At 45.2% G+C, this 27944-nt stretch overlaps 2 protein-coding genes across 2 annotated transcripts in view; one reads left to right on the plus strand and one right to left on the minus strand.

Annotated features, from left to right (window-relative positions):
• Window positions 1-14186, minus strand: part of LOC129529384 (immunoglobulin superfamily member 3-like) — a 38703-nt gene extending 24517 nt beyond the window's left edge. Inside the window, exons 1-4 of the mRNA XM_055374065.1 lie at window positions 13781-14186; window positions 11492-11902; window positions 5661-6050; window positions 1200-1259 (exon numbers count right to left, since the gene is read on the minus strand). Of these exons, the coding sequence (XP_055230040.1) occupies window positions 1200-1259; window positions 5661-6050; window positions 11492-11902; window positions 13781-14186 (1267 nt within the window). The remainder of the gene's footprint in view (window positions 1-1199; window positions 1260-5660; window positions 6051-11491; window positions 11903-13780) is intronic.
• LOC129529286 (N-lysine methyltransferase KMT5A-like) lies at window positions 1707-2938 on the plus strand. Its single transcript, XM_055373829.1, has 2 exons — window positions 1707-1724; window positions 1775-2938. The coding sequence occupies exons 1-2, from the start codon at window positions 1707-1709 to the stop codon at window positions 2936-2938; spliced, it is 1182 nt and encodes a 393-aa protein (XP_055229804.1).
• Window positions 14187-27944: the final 13758 nt, after the last annotated feature.

Raw genomic sequence — 27944 nt, forward strand, 5'->3', positions numbered from 1 at the left:
TTTTCTCTCCTTTATTTCCCCAACAAGCAGAAACAAAGACGAGCACTGAGCCTCAAAATGTAGCTCTTATTATAGTGAGGATGCCTGCTAGCCATTCTGGATGTGCTTGTTTTATGTGAAAAATAAAAGGTCTGGATGGGGCAGGGAATAGCAATTTTCCCAGGAGGGCAACCTCCCCCAGGAGTCATACCAGGATGATTCATAGAGATAATCAGGCTCCTGAACAGTCACCATCTATAGCACTAATGGCTAAGGGGATGCATTTGGAGACTTCCTAACTCTGTAATCCTGTGGTTCTTCCTTAACCTACCAAAGCTCCAATTTCTCATGTGAAAAATGGAGATACTAATAGTGCCTACTTCTTAGGGCATGACATTGACAGGATTAGATGAGGTAATTATTTTTCATCATCATTAATAACAACAATATTCCTCTTTAGATTAAAGACTCATCCCCACTGTTACCAATTCAAAATAAGGGATTAAAAGGGCAACTGCAGCATCAAGGAAGAAAATCCTTTCACTTGTCTTAAGTAGGAGAATGACTTGCAGGACCTTACTCTCATCCCCTACTGTCATCCCAGTGGACTCTTACGCAAGTCTTAGCTCATTTATTGAAAGGGCTACTGTTTGGTGGTGCTCTGTTGCTTGAGCAAACCTGGAAACCCACATAGTTAGAATGTGGAGCTACAAGAAGAAATGCTATTTTATTACAGCAGCTGAGGCAAAGGCAACTACAGACCTGGTGCCTCACTGCCCACTAACACTATTTACAAGAATTTCCAGGCCTGAGAAAAGGCAGCCGACAATTTTAAACTCTCTGGATTAAGTGAAAACTAGGACAGAACTAATAAAAATCTGAGTACACATTCGCAAATGAAATTTCAAATCAGGAAGTTGATGGTGTAGCACAGGCTAAGCGCAGGGCGGTGGGAGTGGAGTTAGAAGCAAATATTTCCTAATGCAATGCAAGCTCAACCACTAACTGAACAATCAGCTCTGTCACTTCCTGTGTGGTGCTCTGATTTCTTCATTCATTAGATGGATATCATATTGGCCTCCACGAGGATTTGAGAGGTGGGAGCGGAGAAGATGATATATGCAGAAGCACTTTGGTCTCTTAGGAGGAAAAGCGCCATTAAAATCCAAGGCATTATCACCATTACCGATGTGATTGTTGTTGTTCTTCAGCCGACTTACCCAAGTGGCCTTGGGACAGGATCTGGTGGTGCTGGGGGACTTTAACTACCCAGTTATCTGCTGGAAAAGCAATATAGCAGGCCACAGATCATCAAACCAGTTCTCAGAAGGGGTTGGGGGAAATCTTAGTACAAAAAATATAGGAAGTAAACAGCGTGGCTGCCCTTCACTTGATCCTTAGAAAACAATGAGGAATTAGTTGCAGATTTAAAAGTAGAGAGTCCGTGGTTAAGGCAAGCACAGACAGGAAAATAGTAAAGACAGTGGGCATTCAATTCAATAATTTCAGTTGTACAGTATTCAGCGAGCACCTACTCTATGCAAAGCACCATGCTAGGCATTGCAGGGCGGAAAAGGCTAAGAAACAAAAGAATTTCAAGATAATTAGGTGGAGCGGGCGGGCGGGCTGCTGAGGACGCACCGCCTGCGCCTCCCTCCCTGCATGCCTCACCCCCGGCGGCCCGGGGCTGCCGCGGTGCGCAGGTGCCGGGCCCTGCCTTGCCGGCCATGGGGGAAGGGGGCGCCGTGGGGCGCCGCCGGCCCTTCCCCGGGGCGCCGCGGCAGCGCTGGTGGAGGCGGCAGCAGCAGCAGCAGCAGCAGCGGCAGCGGCAGCGGCAGCGGTGGTTGCCGGGCAGTGGTGGCGGCGGCTAGGGCGCGGGGCGCGCTGCCATGGGCCCGGCCGGGCTGCAGGCAGGAAGATGTCCAAGCCCCGCGCCATGGAGGCGGCGGCGGCGGCGGTGGCGGCGGCAGCGACGGCCCTGGGCCTGGAGATGGTGGAGCGGAGGGGCCCGGGGAGGTCCCGCACCGACTGGGAGAACGTATTTACCGGGCAGTCAAAGATCTATTCCTACATGAGCCCGAACAAATGCTCTGGAATGCGTTTCCCCCTTCAGGAAGAGAACTCAGTTACACATCACGAAGTCAAATGCCAGGGGAAACCATTAGCCGGAATCTACAGGAAACGAGAAGAGAAAAGAAATGCTGGGAACGCAGTACGGAGCGCCATGAAGTCCGAGGAACAGAAGATCAAAGACGCCAGGAGAGGTCCCCTGGTACCTTTTCCAAACCAAAAATCTGAAGCAGCAGAACCTCCAAAAACTCCACCCTCATCTTGTGATTCCACCAATGCAGCCATCGCCAAGCAAGCCCTGAAAAAGCCCATCAAGGGCAAACAGGCCCCCCGAAAAAAAGCTCAAGGAAAAACGCAACAGAATCGCAAACTTACGGATTTCTACCCTGTCCGAAGGAGCTCCAGGAAGAGCAAAGCCGAGCTGCAGTCTGAAGAAAGGAAAAGAATAGATGAATTGATTGAAAGTGGGAAGGAAGAAGGAATGAAGATTGACCTCATCGATGGCAAAGGCAGGGGTGTGATTGCCACCAAGCAGTTCTCCCGGGGTGACTTTGTGGTGGAATACCACGGGGACCTCATCGAGATCACCGACGCCAAGAAACGGGAGGCTCTGTACGCACAGGACCCTTCCACGTGCTGCTACATGTACTATTTTCAGTATCTGAGCAAAACCTACTGCGTGGATGCAACTAGAGAGACAAATTGCCAAGGAAGACCGATCAATCACAGCAAATGTGGGAACTGCCAAACCAAACTGCACGACATCGACGGCGTACCTCACCTCATCCTCATCGCCTCCCAAGACATGGTGGCTGGGGAGGAGCTCCTGTATGACTATGGGGACCGCAGCAAGGCTTCCATTGAAGCCCACCCATGGCTGAAGCATTAACCGGTGGGCCCCGCGCCCTCCCTGCCCCACTTTCCCTTCTTCAAAGGACAAAGTGCCCTCAAAGGGAATTGAATTTTTTTTTACACACTTAATCTTAGCGGATTACTTCAGATGTTTTTAAAAAGTGTATTAAGATGCCTTTTCACTGTAGTATTTAAATATCTGTTACAGGTTTCCAAGGTGGACTTGAACAGATGGCCTTATATTACCAAAACTTTTATATTCTAGTTGTTTTTGTACTTTCTTTTGCATACAAGCCGAACGTTTGTGCTTCCCGTGCATGCAGTCAAAGACTCAGCACAGGTTTTAGAGGAAATAGTCAAACATGAACTAGGAAGCTAGGTGAGTCTCCTTTCTCCAGTGGAAGAGCCGGGACCTTCCCCCTGCACCCCCGACATCCAGGGACGGGGTGTGAGGAAGACGCTGCCTCCCAATGGCCTGGACGGGATGTTTCCAAGCTCTTGTTCTCCTAACGTCTCGACAGGCGCTCACTGAAGTGTATGAATATTTTTTAAAAAGGTTTTTGCAGTAAGCTAGTCTTCCCCTCTGTTTTCTCGAAAGCTTACTGAGCCCTTGGCCCCAAGCACGGGCCGGGCATAGATTTCCTCTTCCACAAGCTGCCGCTTTTCTGGGCACCTTGAAGCATCAGGGCGCGAAATCAAACTAGATGTGGGCAGGGAGAGTGTTGCTTACCTGCCCTGCTGGGGCAGGGTTTCCTGAAACTAGGTTAATTCTTTATAGAAATGTGAACACTGAATTTATTTTAAAAATAATAATAAAAATTAAAAATAATTTTAAAAAAAACCACAGAAAACAACTTACATGTATACAGGTCTTGAAGTGAGTGAAGTGGCTGCTTTTTTTTTTTTTTTTTTTTGCTTTCTTTGGCTTTTTGTAGAAGAGATTGAGAATGGTACTCTAATCAAAAATAAAGTTTTGTAGTGGAACCAGAGATTACTTACCTGACATCCACCCCATTCCCCCTCATCCTGCTGGGGTTGAAAGTTCCAGACCTGCTGTCGAGGCCTTGTGTTTGTCAGATACCCAGTGTCCTCCTGCAAGGATGCAACTGAGCTGAGGTGTGAGCCTAGGAGCCCAGGACCCCTGACCCCAGCCGCTGCTGCCAGCCTCAGAAAGGCACCCAGGTGTGCAGGGGAGCACACAGGGCCCGGCAGCCCCCAGGAATCAAGGATAGGACTAAGGTTTTCACCTTAAGAGTGAAGGCAGGAGGAATAGGTGGCTGCTTCCTCCCGCCCTTCACAGAACTGATTCTCACACACTGTCCCTTCAGTCCAGGGGGCCGGGGCTCAGGAGCCATGACCTGGTGTCTCCTGCCCACCCTGGTCCCAGGTAAATGTGAATGGAGACAGGTATGAGAGCCTGTCCTCATCTTTGATTTTCCCCCCAACCCCACCTCGGGCCTTACGACGGTGTTACCTAAGAAAGTCTTCCCTCCCACCCCCTCCCCCATGCTAGCCTGGTCAGTGGTCAGCAAATTGGAAGAGGATCCGACAGGAGTATAAATGTGAGACACAATGTCTTGATTATACCTGTTTGTGGTTTAGCTTTGTATTTAAACAAGGAAATAAACTTGAAAATTATTTGTCATCATAAAAATGAAACAAATTAAAATATGTATTGCCAGGAAAAAAAGATAATTAGGTATGTGTGTGCATGGTTTTCAACAAAATAATAATAAGCATAAAAGAAAATAATCCAGTTGATGAGAAAAGAAGAAAAGACTGACAAGAGGACCCCTATGGCTACTTTTTACTTCATACTTGAAGAGAAATATTTTAAATATTAAAGCATATAAATAAAAAGTAAAGGAAATTATTACAAGGCTCAGAGAGAGAATAGTTTTAGCAGCTGAGAAAAGGTTAAAGGTTAGTCTTAAAACTTTACCACTTGTTTAAAATCAGAGCATCATAGGTTTTTATTCTCTTTACTAAAAACAGAACTATGGGAGAATGAGATTAATAAGAATATCTTGATACTATGAATGTTTAAACACAACACAAGAAAACACCGGTAGTTTCTGGAATCCCTAGCAATGGCCACTACCCACCCACACAAGGCCAGTCTACATGAAGGCTGGGAGCCCACTGAGGCAGCTTCAGAAATCAGCTAAGCTTAAAAGGCTATGCTCCAGGAAGATGTGAGAGGTCCCATCCACTGACTTTTAGAAACACAATTTCAACAGGGAAAAGCCATTTAGGGAAATGCCAGCCTTTATACCTGAAAAACCCAGATGGCAAATCCTTAATAATGCACTTTATGATTTAAAATCCTCCCATAAAAGACCAGCTCTCCTTAAGTGAGATTTCAAGGCAGGCATCTATCTACCCACTTCTTCTGGGACTTGATTCCCACACAAGAGCAAACAGCTTTCTGGGATTCCTGGTTTCCCTCCAAGCTGAGCTGGCACTGCTTGTGTATGCACAGGGCTGCTAGCAATCAGATAGGCCTATGCCCAGCCCTATCTGGACACCCTGATCCTGGACACCCCTGATCCTGATCCTCTGCTATGGGAAGACTGCTAAATGTAGGCAGGTGGGCTACAACAGGGAAAAGAGGCTCAACGGTTTTTCCCCCAGCTCTGCATTAACCTCGAGGGTTCCATCTGTCTCCCCTCACCCTCACCACACTATTCTCTCTCCCCCTACCTCTCCTAAATGATGCTAAGCCAAAGGAGAAGAAAGCAGCACATCTCTCTACTTACCGAGGGGGAGGACTATGATGGGGATGTTCTTGGGACGCTTGCTCTCCTTATCAATGAATTCCCCCGTCACGGTTTTCTCTCGCTCAGTCACCCAGCAGTTGTATTTCCCTCTATCTTCCTGGCGGAGGTGGTAGATCTTCAGCACAAAGACACTGTCGCTCTCTTTGGCCACGTTAAGCTGTCCCCTGGCTTCCCGGTGAGCAAATTCGCTGTTGAGGACACGCACAGCGTTAGGGCCTATGGCGGCGATGAGCGAGCTGTTGAAGGCCCAGGAGACAGCAAAGTAACGGTCGGGAACATTCTGAGCCTCCAGGATGCATCTGAACTCCACCGGCTCGCCCACCATGTGCAGCCACTTCTCTGTTTCCAGCCGAACAGTGAATTCTTTGTCTGAGAGAACAATTAAGAAAAGAGACACATTCTGGGTGAATGAGGGCCCCAGCCAACTAAACCACATTAGCACATTCCCACTATCCTTCCTCTTCTTTACAATACTAATTGCGGGGAGGACCACAGCACTTGGCTTGAGAGTAAAATCCAACTCAGACCCAGGTTATCTGAGGTCCAGAGAAACGCCTGAATATCACAGACAGAATTCAAAACTACTTCAGCCCAGACGGTCTAAGCAAACTGTTACCCCAGTTAAACCAATGGGGCTCAGTCTGAAGCTTTAGATGTCTTGCATGAGACCCCCAGTTCAGTGAGAAGCTACTAATATCACTCAAATGGTGGATTACAAATATCTAGCCTTGATATATGCACCCAGAACTCTGTTTAAGCAACAGCATTATAAACATTTTCAGCAGATATTGTAAGACTTACCCCACTGAGGTCTGTGGGAAAAAATTACAGAGTGGCTTAGGTGCTGGCCCAATCCTAACAAATGCTCAAAGATTAAAATTCCCTCTCTACCCCCCGCCATGTGAATACTAGAAATAAGATGTAGCTATGACAAAACCCTAACAGAATTACATAGAAAAAATAAAAACTAATGTCTGTTCACTAGGTTACCACCTGTCAGATCAAATCTTTAGGCAGATGTCAATGGAAGTAGGTACTTTCCCACTGAAGTACCTACTAAGTACTTACTTTAGTAGGAAAGTACCTACTTTAGTGGGAAAGTACCTACAAAGTACTCACGCCTGGTTAAACCTTAGTAGGTACTTTCCCACTTAGGAAGTACTTAGTAGGTACTTTAGTAGGAAAGTACCTACTTCTGCTGAAAGCCAGACAGCCTCTGAAATGATTACTAAACCCAAGCAGCCTCCAAAGAGCTAGGTGTTTTTTAAATTTTTATTTATTTACTTATTTATTGTGACAGGGTCTCGCTCTGTTGCCCAGGCTGGAGTGTAGTGGCATGATCATGGCTCACTGCAGCCTCGACTTCCCAGGCTCCAGCCATCCTCCCACCTCAGCCTCCAGAGTAGCCACCATATCTGGCTAATTTTTGTTGAGTTGGGTGTTTAACCAGGCGTGAGGGGGTGACCAAAGAGGGCCTCATCACCACTAACAGCATCACCACAACCGGTGTACCAGTGTACAGTGGCTATTAATCCCATTAGACAGCTATCGTATCTCATAGGCACCCAGGGCAGAAGTCAGGGGGAAGAAAACGGAGTTAAGGGTTAGGGACTGGAGCTGTGACCACTGCCCAGTTCTAGCTCTGTTCCTCTAAAAAGAACACTGAGGTGGAAAAAATCTCATGGCAGAGATGTTTGAATTCCATGTAGATTCATTAGCTCTGACCTTGTCTGCCTTCCCTAGACTGGCATGTCTAGTCTTTCCCACTATCTTCAAGATCTTGCCCATTCATCCCGTCCTAGGCACTCTTCAAGCAGACGAGGTTTCTGTTTCCCCGAGAAAACATAAGAGTCACGCATGAGCAGCATCCACATTCCTCTTTTCCAGCCACAGCTCAGCTTTACCCCTCCCGCTCCTCAGGCTCTCCAGCCCCTCCCCCCGATATAGGCCAGTGTCCTGCTGCAAACACCCCTTCTTTCCAGTGACCTAACTACTTCCTCTAGCAGCCAAACTTCCTGACAGGGAAAACCACGTCATCAACTCCAGGGCCTCCCCTCCAATGAAGTAGCTGCCGTCACAGCTTCCAGCTCCCAAGAGACCAGTCTTAAGAGGCATGGATTGAAGGAAGCACATTTCACTCTGCCACCATCTGCCTGGATGAACACACCCATATGGGACAGTCCCCGTGTTATCTGCTGGATATTATCTCTCACGTCAACCCAATTAGTCATTTATAACCCGACATCAATGGCAGAAAAGCACTCCTTCCACATAAACACCACTGGAGCTGTGCAAGGGGTACCCTAGACCTCAGACCTTTCCATTGCTCCAGGTTAGCCTGGCTGTAACTCTGGCTTTCTTCTTTCAGCGGCCAAAGACTCTGCTTATCTCAGGGGAATCCCCCCATGCCTTGGTGACACCTTCATGTTCCCAGGTTGAAGACACAAGATTTACCCGCATCACCCCCGTTTCTGCCCTTGGTTATGCCCAGTCAATTACATCTCTAGAAACTGACCTGTGCTTTTTCCAATACCCCTTCCACTTCATCTCACTGAAATTAGGCTTCACTGACTTAGCAAATGTCACGAATGATCCACCCTACCCCTACCCCTACCCCCATCCTAACCAAAGGCTTTCCTCAAGCAGGTTGAGGCCTCTGAGCCTGCTCTATGATCCCTTCTCTCCTGCTCTTCTTCTTGCTGGCCTGCCCACTCTGTTCCACTCTCACCTGTTTCTCTGGTCACCTCTTACTGCTGCTGTTCTCCCAGGCCCTTTCCCATTTTAACCCCATGGGCTCTTCCAGGGCCCTGATCACTCTCAGGCTCTGTCTCTGAGCCCCAGACCCCTATGTCTGAGGACCCACTGGGTGTTTCGCATACTGAGCATCTCTATCAGAGTCTATCTGATGGATGGGCTCTTTCATTAGAATTTACAAAAAGAAAAGGCAGCCAATGCTGCCACAAATGCAAAGGTCCCGCATGTCCTCATTATTGTTCCTTCCCTCCCACAGTTCAAGGAACCCCCAGAGCCACAGCCCCAGCCCCTGGGCTTCTAGACAGTTGGACCCCTCCTTCCATTGTGCTCTTTATTCTTTCACCTCTGGCACCCACTGACCTAGCCTTGGCACTTATTAGCTCTTTTCTACCTGGTCTCTTGGCTTCAGATGCAACAGATTTAATCAACCTCCAGGTGGCCTCCATAGGTTTTTCTTTCTGAAACCCTGATCTGATTGTCTTTCTCCCTGCTTAAAAATCTCTACCTCCTCTCCAGCTGTCTGCAGCAGAGGTCTTCAAACTTTATGAAGAAGAGGACAAAGGAAGGGGACTTTTTATTCATATAAAATCTTCTGCTGCCAAACATAGTTGAAGCAAGGGGGGACCACCCAGGCCCTCGCATGCCTTCTCCCTGCACTCCTGGGTATGCACACGTGCACATGAACACCAACACACACCCATGTCTAACCTCCTAGGCACCTTTGAGGGGCTTCCAGGGTTCCAAGAACAGCTTGAAAACTCTTGGCCCACAGAGTCAAGCCCCGGCTCTATATCACTGCATTTGGGGCTTTGGGCTCCCTTTCCTCTCATCACACACATCTGGAACTCAACATCTGGAACTAGTCATACTTGACTCCTTTCTGCTTGCCAAACATATCAAACACTTTTGCACTTTTATGCTTCTTCTACTGCTGACTCCTCAAGCTTCCAGACTCAGTTCAAGTCAAGAAACTTATTGGTGTTCCTGGATTTGTCTTATCAACCATCCCATTCAGAGAAAACTATGGTTGCAAGAACACTTCCTATTTCTGGTATTCCCAGAGCACTCTATACAAATGCTATCAATGCACTTAGCACATTTTACTTGTCCATTGGTTCTCAGGTCTGCCTAAGTGCAGGGACCAGTGCTAGTCATCTTTGAAGCCCTTAATGCCTATCACCATCACACCTTCAATGCTGTGGAGACTGGCTACATGTTTACTGAAATAAACTGAGAAGGGTAGAGTTGGAGATGCAACTGCTGAACCTAAACAGCACAGGAATACAGAGTGAAGTCATCAACTTTTTTTTCACTTAGTTTTCCTTTTGATGGCTTAGTCTAGATACATTTTCAGGGTAAATTCAAAAAGTTCTAATTCCAAATTGGTAAGATTAAAATAAAGAAGATTAACTGATGCAACCTAATTTAAAAGCATTAGGACTCAAAATTTGGCCCAAATTTTTGAAGTTGATCTTAAAACTATCCAGGAAGGGAAAGGATAAATATAAAATAAAGCCCCTTGGATAGATTTTTTAATACTGAAAAATCCAGAAGCTGCTAAATGTCCTACAGAGCAGATAAAGTGCTCCCTATCCCTACCAACCCCTATGGTAAAAGATTTCACATCCATTAGATGACTTATTAAAGTGATGTCCAGAGAATTGCTTCTGCCCTAGAAGCTTTGCTTGAAAAAAATGTAGATAGCAGAAGAATCACCTGGGAAGCATGCCAGAAATCCAGCTTCCCAGGTCCCATCCCAGGAGCCTCCAATTGAAGACTTCTGGGAAGAAGCCCCAAAATGTGTACTGTTAGCTGAGTCTGAGGCATTACTCTAGAATGGCAGAGAAAGTATGCAAAGACCCAGACAACTAACTGCAGCAAATGGGACAGGGAGCCCAAGAGACAGGTCCTGAAGAAGGACCCCACCTGTACTGCAACTCACCAGCTCATTTCCCACAAAGCCACACTCACTCACCAGAACCACCACAGTCCTCACTGGAAGTGAGCATCCGCACAAGGAAAGGCTTTCAGGCCACTCATCACCAACTTAGTGATGGCACAACAACCACGCTCCAACCAAAGCTGGGGGAACTGAAGGCCCATGTGAGAACCTGCCCTCAGCCCAGCAGAGGCAGCCAGCAACAGCTGTCAGCTCTGGCCTGGAGCCTGGTGGGCTCATGAGACTGGGGAGTAGAGTCTGGGGCCACAGGAGATACCAAGAGAAGTCAGGGAGGGTTTCAGCTGGTTGTGCCACCATCATTTTGCCTCAAGACAAATGATGGTGTCTAAAGACATCACGCAACCTCCTAAGGACCGCTTCCAGGCCTTCACTTAAGAAAACATCTACAGTGGAACTTGGTACTCTCAGACTGGCCTCATCCACATGCCCTATGACTCCTCTTGAGCCCCAACATAAAGTAATCTGCATTCAGCATCCTCACCTGCAAAATAGGAGTACTACCACCTACTCACCTCACAGAACGTCTGGGGGATGGTGAAGTAATATGTGATAAAGCATTTTGGAAATTACAAAATATCACCAAAGACTATTATTAGATAAAAAATAATAATTTAAGCCAAAATTTCTCTAGTTCATAATGTTAGACCTTGGATGGAAGTCTCATTATCTCAAATGGCTTCTGCAAATGAAACCAGATGGGTACCCAAGGAAGGCAACATCATTAAACGGGGCAGCAACTGTGGCTAATGGGAATGAAAGCCCAGAGTTTTAAGATACAAATGGTTTCTCAGAAATCTCCCGATTTTTAAAATGAGTTTCTAATTCAAAAAAGTGTAAACACCACATAGGTGGAAGAAAGCATGTCTCTAAGCAGGATTCAGTCTGTGTGGCACCTGCCTGTGACTCAGGTCTTAGGATACCTATGTCCCGCACATCCCTCAGCTCCCTCCGGCCGCACACAAGAACGGCTTTAACTTCACATGAAAACCTGCTGTCCTGGTAGAGGTGCCCAAAGAAGGAGTCTCCACATTCTCCCAGTATCTGACAGCTTTCACCACCAAGTAAAGGACAGGACAAGAGGCTCAGAGGGACTGACCAGTTGGCTGGACGTTGACCACGGCTCCCTCGGAACGCTTTCGGGTCATAGCATACCATGACCCATCCGGATCCTGGATCCACTCGGCGGCCTCGCAGTAGAACTCGCCCTGGTCAGAAGGCTGCAGGTGGAAGATGGTGAGGCGGAAGGTGGTCCTCTCCAGCTTGTCCAGCAGCACCTCCCCCAGGCTCTGCCTCTGGGCATATTCGCTGCCGGAGTGAAGCATGAAATCTCGGCTCAGGGAGATGACCTCCGCGGGCTTCTCGCCAACTTTCTGCGAGAGCCAGGCCACAGACAGGTGGCTGTGCTGAACGGTCTCCGAGGCCACCTCACAAGTGAGCTCCAGTGGGTCCTGCTCCACTCTGTGCAGAGTCTGGGGCATGGCAGTGGTCTGCAGGGAGTCTGGGATCACTGCAACACAGAAATGTCCTGAGACTGCAGTCACAAAGCCACAGAATCTGAGACTCCCGGGGCTAAGCTCCCATTCCACGCAGGTGTCACTGCACTGCGTCCCTAACAGTCATCCTTGAACCATCGATTCAAGGCCACAGACAGCCCCAAATGCACATAAACAGAAAGTTTTCTGTTCAGATTTGGAAATGCATTATTTTGGTGCTTACACTTACCTGTCTCGAATTCTAATAACACTTGGATAAAACATGGGGTGTATTTCATATTACATAATAAATGAACTCCCTGAAAATACTGTCTTTAAACAATTGTCTTATAGGTCAAATAACATTTGTTGTTGATTCTGGCACTGCTTTGAGATACTTTAACTTCACTTCTGACTGATCCTCTAATGGAAATACCTCCTGGAACTTTTAGTTTTACATTTCTATACAACATCCTTTCTTTCCTTCCCACATCCCCATCCTGTAACTTACTTCAGCAATGCAGCCCTAGGAAGATGATTTTTTTAAAAAACCATTTTTGGTAGAAACTATAATCATCATACCCTATTTTTAGTGGGTTTAATTTTCACGCAATTCATCGATCAAAGGGGTCCTCACTGGAAGGAAGCCACAGTCTGGAGAGATTCAGGCAAGAGAAGAGATTTTCTCCGTGATCCCTTGGTCAGAATCATACCCTGATCCTTGCTTGCACCTTTCTGGAGATTAAATAGCACCACCTCTCTGTATGATGAGAGTACCCTAGTCACAACTAGTATGTGTTTTCTCCCTGTTCTCACCCAAGGATTGGGTCTTACAGGTCTCCTGCTGGGAATGGCCAAGTGCAGTGGCTCACACCTATAATCCTAATACTTTGGGAGGCTGAGGGAGGCGGATCACCTGAGGTCGGGAGTTCGAGACCAGCCTGACCAACATGGAGAAACCCCGTCTCTACTAAAAATACAAAATTAGCCAGGCATGGTAGTGCATGCCTCTAATCCCAGCTACTCGGGAAGCTGAGGCAGGAGAACTGCTTGAACCAGGGAGGTGGAGGTTGCAGTGAGCCCCATTGCACTCCAGCCTGGGCAACAAGAGCGAAACTCTGTCACACACACACACACACATGAAAAATAAAAGGTCTCCTGCTGGGACACAGACTAGTTAGAGAAAGGAAAAATAAACAAATGATAGTATGTGTATTAATAAAAGAACTAGCAACACCCACTGCTTAGTTGTGATAATAAAAACTGGACATTAAGATAGGCAGAAAAACAGAACAGCCTCGATACGGTTAACCCTTTGAAACTGGCAAACACTGTGACCAGTGCTGCCCACACTGGAAGCTCCTGCATCCCTCTTCCTCATGTTTCCTTCAGCATTAAGGAGCAACAAGGGAGACAGCCAGTTCATAGTTCCTTACGCATGGAGCCAAAGGACCTTCAATGTACAAGGTCTGAGCAAGGACCCGCAGCCGCATGTGCTTCCTGCTTCAGCAGTGCCCCGTGGGTCTCAGAGCTACCCAAAGGCCTATCCTTCCGAGAGGTTTCTCCTCTCTTCCAACTGATGTCATAAGTCTCACCTTCCTTGTCATTCAGATCATCAACCACAAACGTCCTTGCCTTATATTTTCATATCCCTTTTCACCAGTTACAGGGTTAGTTAACTTATGAAATTCTTAACATCTGCATTAGATCTTTTTAAAGTTTCACCCTCAACCACCTATTATTTAGAAGTGAACAGAGAAATTTAGTTTCCTTGTGCTATCTGTTGACCCCTAAAATATGTTGGGAGTTTTGGGATTTTTTTTAAAGTCAAATGCATGGCATAAAGCAAAATTACACTACTAAAGAACTGAGTCAGGCCAGATGCTGGCAACGTGAAGACAGCTTCTCCTTACCCACTAGGTTCATCTTTGCACTGTAAATCCCAAAGTATTGCTTATCGGTGCTGGGTGTGTGGCATTCATATTCTCCGGCATCCCAGGCCTGAAGATCTGTGATGTGCAATAGGGTTGGGTTCCCCTGGACTCTTTCTATGAAGATCTTCCCTTCGCGGATGCGCTGGTTGTAGATGGCATAGGGGAAGGAAGAGTCCATGGTGCTGACGATCTGCACCTCTCGCTGTGGCGACGAAGGCAGGTAAATGGACCACTGGAAATTCTGCTCAGAAGGTCCCTGGTAGCCACTCACATTGCACCAGATAGTGATGTGGGAGCCCTCCGTGCGGTACAAGGGTCCTTCCTGAACGGTGACCTGCCGCTGTGCTGACACCACACCTACAAGGGAGAGAAACACAGGCAACATGCTCACTTACTTAGACCAAAATGCAAAGTAGGCAGCAATCTCCAAAGGGTTTGTTATTTGTGTGACATGATAATAATATAAACAGCTTACTGGCCCTTTCAAAGGCACTCTGTGACTTATAAATATTAATTAAAACACTCTGTGGTAAAGCACTGTCCCTAATTTGCATATATGGGAATTTGATCATGCCAAGACGTGCTTTTGTTACTTACTCAACAGCTGACCCTTGGGAATTTCATTTAGCCCCTCTGTTTGTCATGTATATGGCAGTTTATATCTATTTATTAATGCTGTGTATAAAGTTTTTAATAAAATAAGCAGGAAAAGTTGAATCCTTGGCACAAATTCAGATGAAAACAAATAAAAGCAACCATCTAGAAATCTGGCTGAAATTAAATGCTTCTTCCTTGGTCCGAGTGCTGGTGGGAGGGAGTCCTGGGAGCACCTTTTTACTGGTGCTGCACCCTTCATTTTCCCATGTAGCTGCTCCCCAACACCACCCCAAGGAGCATTCCTTAGTTTCTCTTCCCTCCATAAATGGAGGCAGAGCTGAGCTCCTGCAGGCTGCTATCGTTTTAAGCTGAGAACACCCAAATACAAATGTGAAGGGCTGAAACAGATCCCTGATGCCCAGATTCCAACAAACTGACAAAGGGGGGAACTAACAGTGCCCAGCTAAACCTGTGACAAGGACAGTCAGGCTACCGTTGAGTTTCCCACTCAAGACTCCCCTGCTGACCTCCTGCCTTCTGGCTCAGATACTGTTCTCCAAGGTCACTTCTGCCTGCCTTCTCCTTGTTCTTCTTAAAGTGGCATGGTGAGTTTAAGTTCTCATTTCATGCCAACTCAACACTCATTGTGCCTGAGCCACTCAGAAGGTGGGAGGGGGCACACCGCTGCCTCTTCATTTCGGCTGTGGTCACGTACTGCAGGTTGTGAAAAGCGCAGGTGAGTTATAGGCGCAGCTTTGCCACCAATTAGAGCTGGTTGTGTCATCTCAGACAACTTGCTTTTCTTCTCCAGACCTTGATCTTCTCATCTATCACATGATTTCTAAGAAGGCTTTAGAGAGGACTAGCATGGGTTCCGATGCTGGCTTTGTCACTTATTAACTGTGGTCTTGGATAAGCTGCTTAACCTCTCTAAGCCTCAGTTTTCTCATCAGTAAGATGGGGATAATAATGCCTGTCTCATAGGGTTATTGAGAAGATTTAGTAACATCTGTAAAGACCCTAGCATAGAGCCTAGCCCACAATCAGTCCTCAATAAAGAGCTGCTGGCTAAGACACATTTCTGCTGGAACATTCTGTGGCTCTGGATCCATAGAGGACAGGATTTGGCCAATGACTGCTTAAGGACATTTCAATGGCCCCTTGACGATGACACCATCACTGGGCTGCCCACCTCATCCCACAGCTGCAGCCCATTCTTGTGATAGCTTCCCTTTTCCCCCACAAATGGGAATGGCGGCTGCCCTGGCTATGCCTATCTGAAGTGGATCCAGCTGGTGAACAGCCGGGACAGCTCAAATACTAGTGGAGTGCAGCTCTCTGCCCAGCCCAGCAGGTGACTGTGCCTCAGTGTAAGCTAATCTAATCTGCAAGATGACAGACCTCAAAACGGCCCATACAATGAAATGCCCATGGCTTGCAAAACTTTAATTCATGCAGAACCTTTCCTCACAAACAAAATCTTACACAGAACCCCATCTTGGCTTCAGCAGAATCAGGAAAAATAAAAAATTGGCAGGGGAAGGAAATAAACAAAACAAGTGGTATCTGAATTTATTTGATATATTCTGGTTGATGGCATTAATTATGACATTTAAAGTCACCATGAGGACAACTCATTAGTAATATCAGTATGTTAAAATATGCTGCATAACATTTTTACTATATGTACAGTCATGCACTGAATAACATTTCAGTCAATGAGGAAACACATGTGCAACAGTGACCCTGTAAGATTATAATGGAGCATATATAGAGATCTAATATATGGCACTTAATGTTGGCGTGGCAGATCAAGTAGGGGAAATGACTGCTATTTAGTAACAGTGCTGGGACATTTGATTTTCCATAATAAAATATATAAATGAAAATATATATCCCATCTAGGTTTGTTGAAATACACCCTATGATGTTCACACAAGAATGAAATTGCCTAACGACACATTTCTTAAAACACGTCCCCATCATTAAGTGACCCATGACTGTATACACACACACATATGGTGACATTTGAATCAAATGATTGCAGTATTCCTGAAACACAGAACATTTTGCAAACAATTTACCTACATTCATAACATTAGGTATCCTTTGAATTGCAGTGTTCTATGACAGAGCAACTACAACCAACCCCCATCCATCCCCTGCAAAGAAGGCTGGAGGCAGGTCAGGGTACACCAGCATCTTCAAGGACTCCTTCTCAGTCCTGGACCTACACTGGAATCACCTGTGGAGCTTTAAAAAAATAACAGTGCCTGGACCCCACCTGACATAACTGGTCTTAGGATTAATTAGGATTTTTTTTGAAGCTCCACAGATGATTCAAATCAGGTGTAGCAAAGCACTGTTACTTTAAAGTGTCTCTACCTACATGGTGCCAGCCAAGTGCTCAAATGAAATATCTTAAGGCTCTCACTAGCTTTAAGTTTCTCTCTTTGGTAGAGACCCAATCACTGGTTCAAGGAAGTTTCATTCTCCTCCAGTCTTCCCCAGTGCAAAAGAAAAGAGCTGAGACACATCAGATACTGGCTTTTGTGATGCAATAATGAGTTTAACCAGAATGCATCCTATTTACAGACCTTACAATGGCACTCGGCCAGCAGATCATGCATGTCCTCCCCACCCAAAGGTAAACAGTGTTAAGTGGCCTGAATGAGCCAGGACAGCAGGGTCAAATCAACTTGTCTAGGCTGGAAGCAGGTTATAAACAATCCGGACAAATAAATAACTACTGGATTGCACTTCAACCACACACATTCAGCTGCACCTGTTTATTAAATACCTCCTTAATTTCCCTCTGCCCCACAAAGGGCTTCTGACCCCTGAAAATAATGCTTCTCAACATAAAAATAATTGTTTTCTTCTTGGCAATTTAATTCCCCTTCCACACATCCCACCCCCCCCCCATTTCCCTATAATGGTAATACACTGCTGTGCAGACCTCTGCTGCCTCCAAAGAGACACAGGCACCCAACCCTGACCAGGGCATCCTCTGACCCACAGCCCCTCTATCTCCCCTCTCAACCTACAATAGAAAGTTCCTCCCAGGCAAGGATCATTTTTTTTAAATAACTTTTTTAACTTTAGACATTCTATACTCTTTGGATTACTCTGCAATAAGCAAATATGACTTCTGTAACATAAAAAGAAAGATCAAAATGTTATATATAACTGCATGAAAAGAACTAGAAAGAAAATACTAGGTGACAGGATGGCAAGTGATTTTTATTTTTTTCTTAATATTTTACTCTGTCCCCCAGTCCTCTGCAATGAGTGTGTACCAGTTTTATAACTAGAAAAAAATTTTAGCCAAAAAGAAAAATAATGCATGTTTGCTATATAAAATTCACTACTGTAGTATTTATATATATATATATACATATTTGGTCTTTGTCCCCAGTTCCTGGCACTGAGCTCCTAAACCCTTTGGAACTTCCTAAGCAATGGGAATACCTTTTGTTATTTATAAGAAGCCCCTTTTGGCCATCCCAGAGTTTATGCTAATGAGGTGACTGAAGGTGAGCACGGAGGCAGTTTCAAGGAAGGAGCTGGCACGCTTAGAGTTGTGGAGTTTTCAGCCCCACCCTTAGACCTCCAAGGACAAGAGGGGGACCGCAGATTGATCCAATCAGCATTGGTCAGTGATTTGATCAGTCATACCCATGTAATGAAATCCCATATGAAAACCCTAAATAACGGAGTTAGGAGAGCTTCTGGGTGCTGGAAGCGGCATGCACCAGGAAAGGGCATGGGCAGTCAGCACTACTCCCCTCTCAGACCTTGCCCTATGCACTAAATAGGACTGACCTATGTGACCAATAGGAAATGCACAAATGGTGGAATGTGACTTCCAGGGCTAGGTCATAAAAAGACAAGCACGATGTTATGAGGACATCAAAGCAGCCATATGGGGAGGACCGCATGAGGCCTCCTGCCAACAGCTAGCACTAACTTGCTAGCATGTGACTGGAAGTAGATTCTCCAGCCTCAGTCAACTCAGTCAAGCCTTCAGATAATGTCAACCCCAGGCATCTTTTTGTTGTTGTTGAGACAGGGTCTCACTCTGTCACCCAGGCTGGAGTGCAGTGGTGCAATCATAGCTCACTGCAGCCTTGACCTCCGAGGCTCAAGTGATCCTCCCACATCAGCCTCCTGAGTATCTGGGACCACCAGCACACACCACCATGCCTGGCTAACTTTTTTATTTCTTATAGAGACGGGATGATATGGTTGGGGTCTGTGTACCCACCTAAATCTCAGGTTCAATTATAATCCCCAATGTTAGAGGTGGGGCCTGGTGGGAGGTGACTGGATCACAGGAATGGATCTTTCATGAATGATTTAGCATCACCCTTTTGGTGCTGTGCTCATTAGAGTTCTCACAGTATCTAACTGTTTAAAAGTGTGTGGCACCTCTCCCCTCTCTCTCTTGCTCCTGCTTTGGCCATGTAAGGCGTGCCTGCATCCCCTTCACCTTTCACCATGATTGAAAGTTTCCTGTGGTTGCCCCAGACGCCGAGCAGATGCCAGCATTATGCTCCCTGAACAGCCTGTGGAACTGTGAGACAATTAAACCTCTTTTCTTTATAAATTCTCCAGTCTCATGTATTTATAGCAATGTGAGAACTGACTAATACATAGGGTCTCACTGTGTTGCCCAGGCTGGTCTCAAACTCCTGGGCTCAAGTAATCCTCCTGGCTTTGCTTCCCAGAGTGCAGAGATTACAGGCATGAGCCACTGAACCTGCCCCTTTCCCCCCAACAACATCTTGATTGCAACCTCCTGGGAGACTCTGAGTCAGAAGTATCCAGTTAAGATGTTACTGACTTTCTGAACCACAGAAACTGTGAGATAATAAACATCTATTGTTCCTTTAAGCCTTAAGTTTGGGGCTTTTTTTTTACACCAATATATAACTAATATCCCTAAGATTGGATGCAAAATTGTGTTACATACACATGAGAGTGTTCTTCTGGGAAAAGAGTCCATAAACTTCAAAAGATTCTCAAAGGCCAAGACCCAAAAAGATTAAGAAACATTGCATCCGACAATAAATTGTCAATGAGCAAGGTCCTGTCCTTTTAGACTGGGTTTTGAAATCACCCATCCCACAAATATATGATACCACTTAACTAGTTTTTCAAGATATTTCTTGTTCAAAGATGCTCCCACTTTTTCTTTGTGTTCAAGTCCTAGATAAACCTGGCTAGGGGCAGGAGGTATGATTCAGGAGTTAGTGAGCCGGGAGGGCTCACTGTGCCTGGGAAAACCAGCTTCTCATGCAATTTTTGGAATATGCCTTGGCTCAGAAACCTACTTCTCTAGGCACAGGATCCAACTTACATGTTCAAGATGCGTGACTGAGCATGTGAAAGTGTCAGAGGGATCAACCTCACCATTTTACATCTACTTTTCCAGTTGTGGCCCCTACAATCATCAAAGCCCATTCTGCACCATGCTCCTCCAAATTCTGCATGCGACTCAGCCACACTAGTATCTTTCTTCATCTATAAGATGAAAGTAATACAATGCACCATGTAGCAAACTCACAGGAGACCCTAGAGATCAAATAATACTGTGAAAGCCACCAAATGAATATTTTAAAATTTTATCTCATTTCTGTCAAGGTGAGATATCAATCTAAAAACAGGATAAATCTTTGTAAGTACAAGAACATTAAAAAGAACATTAAGTTTGGGTTAAAAATGCAAAACTGCATATGCAGGAAAATTACGTTTAAAAAAAAAATCCTACACCTACAAAAACAACCAAACAAAACATTGATGATACTGGGCTGAATCACTGAATGGTGAGAATATGAGTGATTTTCTCCTCTCCTATTTTTCTCAATACCTTTTCTCTATTACCTCCTTTTTTAAATAAGCAAGTATATATTGTTCTAAACTGAAGATTAATGATCATGAGTAGCACTTTCCCAGGCACTGTCCTAGTTGCTCTGCATACATCATCTCATTTAATCCTCACAACAGTGAATGGGGTCGATTTCATTACAGCCGCATTTACCAGACAAGGAAATGGTTTTCAAGGTTAAGTAACCTTCTCATGACACAGAATGTGACTAGGAGTTTTCTTATTCCGTGGCAACAGCCCTCTGAGGTAAATACTCCTAGTGACCTCACTTTACGGATGCAGAACCTGAGGCAAGGAGTTAGGGAGTAAATGAAGCTGGCTAAAGACACTTGCACTGGCCAGGCACAGTGGCTCATGCCTGTAATCCCAGCACTTTGTGCTGGCCAACATGATGAATCCCCAGCTCTACTAAAAATACAAAAATTAGCTGGGTGTGGTGGCACACAACTGTAGTCCCAGCTACTCGGGAGGCTGAGGCAGGAGAATCGCTTGAACCCGGGAGCTGGAGGTTGCAGTGAGCCGAGATTGTGCCACTGCACTCCAGCCTGGTGAAAGAGTGAGACTACATCTCAAAACAAAAACAAAAACAAAAACAAACAAACAAACAAAAAAACTAAGCATCAGTCAATAAATCAGACAGAGAACAAGTTAAATTCAAAGAAAGAAAAAGGAAAAACATAACAAACAAATGAAATACAAAAGAAACACACAATAGAATCAGCCAAGCTAAAACTTGTGGTTTTTTTGGTTTTCAGATAGGGTCTCATTCTGTTGCCCAGGCTGGAGTGCAGTGGCTCAATCACAGCTTAGTACAGCCTCCCCCTTACAGGCTCAAGCGATCCTCCCACCTTTGCCTCTCAAAGTGCTGGGATTACAGGTATGAGCCACCATGCCCTACTAAAACCTGGTTCTTTAAAAATACATTATAAAATTCACAGACCTTTAGCAAGATTTGTAAAGAAAAAACATTCAAAAAACAATCTTGCACAGGAGGACTGTACTACAGATAGAAAGACTCTGAAAGGGAGTCATAACTTGCAGGCCAAGAACGATGGCTCACACCTGTAATCCCAGCACTTTGGGAGACCAAAGTGGAAGGAATGCTCAAATTCAGGAGTTTGAGACCAGCCTGGGCAATATGGCAAAACCCCGTCTCTACCAAAAATACAAAAATTAGCTGGGCATGGTGGCACGTGCCTGTGGTCCCAGCTGCTTGGGAGGCTGAATCAAGATGGTGGCTTGAGCCTGGGAGGTGGAGGCTGCAGTGAGCCATGATTGCACCACTGTACTCCAGCCTGGGCAACAGAGTGAGACCCTGTCTCAAATAAACAAATTCATAATGTAAAATTATGAATACCTTTATGCCAACAGACTTTAAAGCATAGATGAAAAATCTTTTTTTTTTTTTTTTTGAGACAAGGTCTCATTCTGTCACTCAGGCTGGAGTGCAGTGGCACAATCACAGCTCACTGCAGTCTCGACCTTCCAGGCTCAAATGATCCTCCCACCTCAACATTCCAAATAGCTCACACTACAGGCACCCACCACAACACCAAGCTAATTTTTATTTTTTTTTGTAGAGATGGAGTCTCACTATATTGCCCAGGCTGGTCTTGAACTACTGTAGTCAAGTGGTCCTCCCACCTGAACCTCCCAAAGTGCTGGGATTACAAGCATAATCCACCATACTTGGTGAGATATGAATTTCTAGGGAAAAAAATCAAAATTGACTCAAAAAGTAGAAAAAAAACTTACATAGATTAACTATATTGAATCAGTAATGAAAAAACTTCCCATAAAGAAATTTCCAGGCCCAAGTGCCTTCACCAAAAAGTTCCATGAAACATACAAGAGAAACAAACCAACCAACCAAACAAAAAAAAAAAAACTCTGCCACCAACACAAACAGAGAATAAAAAAAGAAGACTCCCCAGTTCATTTTACAAGGTTAAAATAAAAATAACCTTGATATCAAAACCCAGCAAGGCAAGTGCAAGAAAAAATATTTACAGGCCATCATTATTCAACATGGATCAGCAATTATTTTTAAGATGTACTGGCCGGGTGTGGTGGTCATGCCTATAATCCTAGTATTTTGGGAGGTCCGAGTGAGAGGATGGCCGGAGCTCAGGAGTTTGAGACCAGCCTGGGCAACAAGGCAAAATCCCGTCTTTATAAAAAATACAAAAATTAGCTGGGCATGGCAGCACACCTATAGACCCATCCATTTGGGAGGCTGAGGTGGGAGGATCACTTGAGCCTAGCAGGTTGACAATGCAGTGATCCCTGATCATGCCACTGTGCTCCAGCCTGGGCAACAGAGTGACACCCTGTCTCAAAACAACAACAGAAAGATATGCTGACCGCCTGTGATGCTGGCCAGGATGGCGTATACATGCTACGGCCTGTCATTTCCACTGATCACAATTTGAAACTCTGGACAAAATATAAATAGCAATGACCCAAGTACTCTGAAAAGTAACCAGCAGACAGGTTTGGAAACATCAAAACCTGAAGAATTATCTGGATGGCGGTGGTGAGAGATCATATTCTGGTCATAATTGTTAACCCTAAAGTTAAACAATTAAAATTCAGTGAATTATTTTCTCTGATGACAGAATTAAACTAGGAATCTAGAACATTTCTAGAACATCCCCAAATATGAGAAGTTAAATGGCGTACTTCTAAATGGCCCATAGGTCAAAGAGAATATCTTAAGACAAACTGGAAAACAGTTTGAACTTAATAAATATGACATCATCTTATCAAAATGTGTGCTTACAGGGCAATTTATAGCACTAAATTATGAGAAATGAAGCATCAAATCAATAATGTAAGCATTTACTTTAAGTAAAAAAAGAACCAAATAAACTCAAATCAGGCATAAGAAAAACAGAGTAAATCAGTAATATTTAAACAAAGACAGTAAAGGAAAAAAATTCAACGAAATCCAAAGTTGGTTCTTTGCAGGGGTGGTGGGAGGTGGAAATCAATCAAATGAGGAAGCCTCTAGCAGACTGACAAAGGAAGAAGAGAAAACACAAATTGCCAATACCAGAAATGAAAGGAATATTATTACAAATCCTGTAGACACTAGAAGGCTATAATGGATACTACAAAAACAAAACAAACTATATGCTTCTGAATTCTACAAATTAGGTGAAATAGATCAATTCCTTGAAAGACAGACTACCAAAACTCAAGAAGAAACAGACAGCTTGAATACCCCTGTACTTATTAAAGAAACAGAAGTGGCACAGCACTTTGGAAGACAATTTGGCAGGTTCTGATAAAGTCAAACGTACATGAACCATGTGACTCGGCAATCCTACCCTTAGGCATTTGCACAAGTGAAATGAAAACCTATGCTCAGACAAAAAGCACTTTGTGAATTCCAATCCACTTATAATTTACCAAAAAGTGAAAATAGTCCATATTCCTCCAATGACAAACCAATAAGCAAACCATGTAGTATTTATACAATGGATTACTATTTGGCAATAAAAAGGAATAACTGTTGATACAGTACATGAAAGTAGCCAGACTCAAAAGGCTACATCCTGAACGATTCCATTTGTATAAAATTCTGAAAAAAAAAGCAATGCTAGAGGAACACAGATCAGTGATTGCCAGAAGTTTACAATGGAAGGTTTTACTATAAAGGGCAAGGTAATTTTTGGAGTGATCATATAATTTTGTAATCTACCAAAAACAAACATAATAAATGGGCAGATAAGTAAAGTTCATGGATTGGAAAGTTCAGTATTGCAAAGGTCTCCCAAAAATGACCTATCAATTTAATCCCAGTGGAAATTCCAATCAGTTTTGTGAAGGCTGCTAAGTCAACTCTAAAATGGCCAAGAATAGACAAGATCACCGGAGAGGAAGCAGGGAGGTGGACACAAATATCTTCTGATTGATGAGTGAAATCATTAGAAGGCCAGCAAAAATACAAGCAAGCCAGAATTTCTAAAGCACCACAAAAGAACACTAGTTAGTAGTGCATATAGGTATCTCTCAAATTTGTTGTAAACATAGGCCTTTAGAAAAATATTAGAAACTGATATTTAAAGAGATATAAACTCATATTAAGCTTTTGAAAAATTCTAAGCAAGGGCCTCACCTAATTTCATAAAAGGTTGTGTAGAACCAACCGTTGCTGCAAACGATGTGCTGCCCTGAGATGTGAGGATCCCAGTGGTCCCTCTGGGTCAACAGCAGCTACCACGGCTGAGCCCAAACTCTGATACATTGTCTATCTACAGTCTTTATTTTTAACAATTTATATCAATGCTACCCATAAGGCACAGAGAAGCAGAAATGTTTATGTGGCCTCCTGCCAAAAACAATCACTTGCACTTATTTCTAGTACTCCAGAAGACAGTAATAGAAGATTTTCAATTTAGAAAAACATTTACAGCAAAGAAAAAAATCTCTGTAAACTTCCTGCTTAACCAATCTAGTGAATTGTGATGAGCCATATAAATTCATTTAGCCACCTTATGAAAGACTTAATCCAAAGTCACTTCTAACTTCTAGAAGAGCTAATGTATTATAATCACAGTTGTGAAAGACTCAAAGGCCAGAAATGTCAAGGTGCGGTCTATATCCTAAGTCCAGAAAAAAAACAAAAAGCAACATGTACAGGACAAATGACTGCCAATTTCTTCTGCCTATGTCATCTTTCTTCACTATAGCCTGAAATTACATTTCATGTTTGACAATTCTCAGCAAGGAGACAAAACAAGCTTATGAGTAAAATAATAGAAAGCAGAGCCACAGAGAGGACGAGAGGCAGGAGTCATCTCCCAAGTCCAAGTTCAACTTCTATATTATTAGACAGGGCCTCAGTGTCTTTGAACTGCAAGGAATTAATATTGATTGTAGCATGAGTAAAACCTATCTTCTACTCATCATGAAAAGTCACAGTCGTTTTGTTTAAAGACTCCAGAATTATTATAGGCAGAAACAAGAAGGTTACACACCTATTTGGTGAAACGAGGAATCAGGAATGAGCATTCCCAAGAGAATACAATTACAAAAGTAAAATCACCTAGAGTTTTTGGGCTGCTTAAAAAACCCAGAAAGAAGTGCCAAATGAGAAAATAATCAAATTCAGTGGAAAAACTCACTTGAAGGTATCATGGTCAGCTGGGTTTCCACCCCTTTGTTGCACTTCAAATCCTGTGTATTCCACAAAGACTTGCTCCTTTCTAAAGGCTATGGTTCACGTTCAACAGAATAGCAGCAACCACCATGAGCCTGAGGGCTGGCTAGTCTTTAGTATTCTGCCTTATTCAAAGAAATGATCATTTCCCTCATTCCTAAAGATCTCCCAGGTCCATTACAAAAAAAGGAGTAGCAGCCAGGTCCAGTGGCTCACACCTGTAATCTCAGCACTTTGAGAGGCCAAGGGGGGAGGATCACCTGAGGTCGAGAGTTCAAGACCAGCCTGGCCAACATGATGAAACTAAAAATACAAAAATCAGCCGGGTGTGGTGGTGTGTGCCCATAATCCCAGCTACTTTGGAGCTGGGTAACTGGCAGAGGTTGAACAATTTGCAGGTCTCAGAAGACAGGAAAATGTGGGAAAGTTTGAAATTCCAACAGACTTGTTGAATGGCTTTGACCAAAATGCTGATAATGATATGGACAATGAAATCCATGCTGAGGCAGTCTCTGATGGAGATGAGGAACTTGCTGGGAACTGGAGCAAAGGTGACTCTTGTCACCTTTGATAAGATGGTGGTTGAGGAGAGGTCTTGGCAAGCGGTGATGTGTGAATGTAGTGAGGGGCCTGAAAACGGAACTCAGAGAGGACACTGGGTTTCAGAGGCTGAAACTACAGAAAGTCCGCTGCGTTCAATGCCTGCTTCCACCAAAATCTAGCAGTGTGGCCTCAAGCAAACCATTTCACTTCTCTTGGCCTCAGTTTCTACATCTGCAAAATGGGATTTATAATCCTACCCCAGCCCACAGAATTCAGAGTTATATGAGAAGGCTAGAAGAGCTCACCTACCAAGGGACTCTTTTAATGGCAAGGTGGGGAAACTGAGGCACCGAGAGGGCTAGGGCTCTGCTAGCTGTCACCCAGAGTCTGATGGACCTGCGATGAGAAACCAGAACCCCTGCCCCTAGTTCCCCCGGCTTTCCTCAGGCTGGGGAGTGAGTGCGGTGAATAGAAAGGGCAAGCCCTCCTGCTGTTTCTCTCTGGACAGGGGCGGGATGCTGGGTGAAGGGTGAAAGGAAGAGGCTGGAGAAGGGAGAAAAGCTCCAGCTCACACTAAGTCTGAAATTTTTTAAAATGCGGACTCCGTGGCCCCTCCCTTACCCGCCCCATTCCTCTCTGAAGTCCTGGTTGTGAAGGGCCAAGTCCCAAAGTCTGCTGCTCCGCCTCTCTGTGCGCAGAGCCACGGGGCCTTCACAGGCTGCAGTGGGTCCCGAGCCCCCAGGGCTGTGCCCACTGGTCCTGACCAAGATCGCGGCTGCCGAAGTCTGTCCAGCGCCAAGGGCACAGGGCCAGGGCAGGCAGGGCAGGGCTACCCGAAGCGCATGGAGGCTGCTGGTGTCAACGGGACGTCTTCTGGGGCGCCTGGCATCCCTAGGAGTGGAAGCCGCTGATGAAGTCAAAGCTGCCTCCTCCTTCAGGAAGACTTTGCTCCCACAGCTGGCGAACAGGAAGTGGAGCAGCGCCAGGAGGATCTGCGGGCGCTGCTGAGGGCTTCTTTGCAGGGACAGTGCAGCAGGCAGCCAGGGACAAGACTGCACGGCAGCCCCCCATGGCCAGAGGAAGTTCAGAACCGGACTCGCCCGCTGCCCGGCGATTCTCCATCCCTGGATCGGTACAGGGGCATTTGGACGCTGTGGGGAAGTCGCGGTCTGGGGATATTGGGTCCAGCCTTCGGGTAGAAGCAGGTGATAAACGCAGTCAGGCCAGCCCGGAGCGTCAGCCACACTGCGGTGCCCACAATGCCCAGGGTGAGTGCCACGAGGCGCAGGAAATTGGCTAGGGTGGGAGCTCACTGGTAGGTGGCCCTGAAAGTCAAAGATCTGCTGCTCCAGCGCTGCCACCAGTTGCAGGCAGCAGAAGGCGAGGAGCGTGTGGCACCCGCGTACTCGCCCATCGCGGACCTCTTTATCCAACCTTCAAAAATTATTCTTTTTATTATATTCAATGATTATCTACTTTTCATAGAGAGCAGCTGTCAGTCCAATAACACACTTAACAAATGATATACCTAGTCCTCAAGGTTAACAAACACATGAAGACCAGCCCAACCCTGAAAATCAGTTTGCAAACCTTCGCTATGTCTGATGCCATTCCTAAAAATTTTTAGGGACAAGTTTTGTTTGTGGTAAACAACATAAGGTGGGGTGTGTGCTGAGCCCAAAGCTGACCGATTGCTCACAATTACTCATAACTACCCATTGACTTGATTTTATCAAACTTTAGACAGTCTTGTCTCCTCTCCTCAGGCCCCTGGACCTTGGCTCACCACCTAAGACTGAACAAGCACTAAAGGACAGACCAGCCCGCTAACAGCTCACTCCAAAAATGAGCGGGACTCCCAGAGAAACTATTTTTATTGGAGCATCCTGGTTTTGCCACCTGCTCACTCCACTGCCTGTCCTTCTCTCCAAGGAGGCTTCTGCCAG

Source organism: Gorilla gorilla, chromosome 22, assembly GCF_029281585.2.
Source record: "Gorilla gorilla gorilla isolate KB3781 chromosome 22, NHGRI_mGorGor1-v2.1_pri, whole genome shotgun sequence".
Taxonomy (NCBI): domain Eukaryota; kingdom Metazoa; phylum Chordata; class Mammalia; order Primates; family Hominidae; genus Gorilla; species Gorilla gorilla.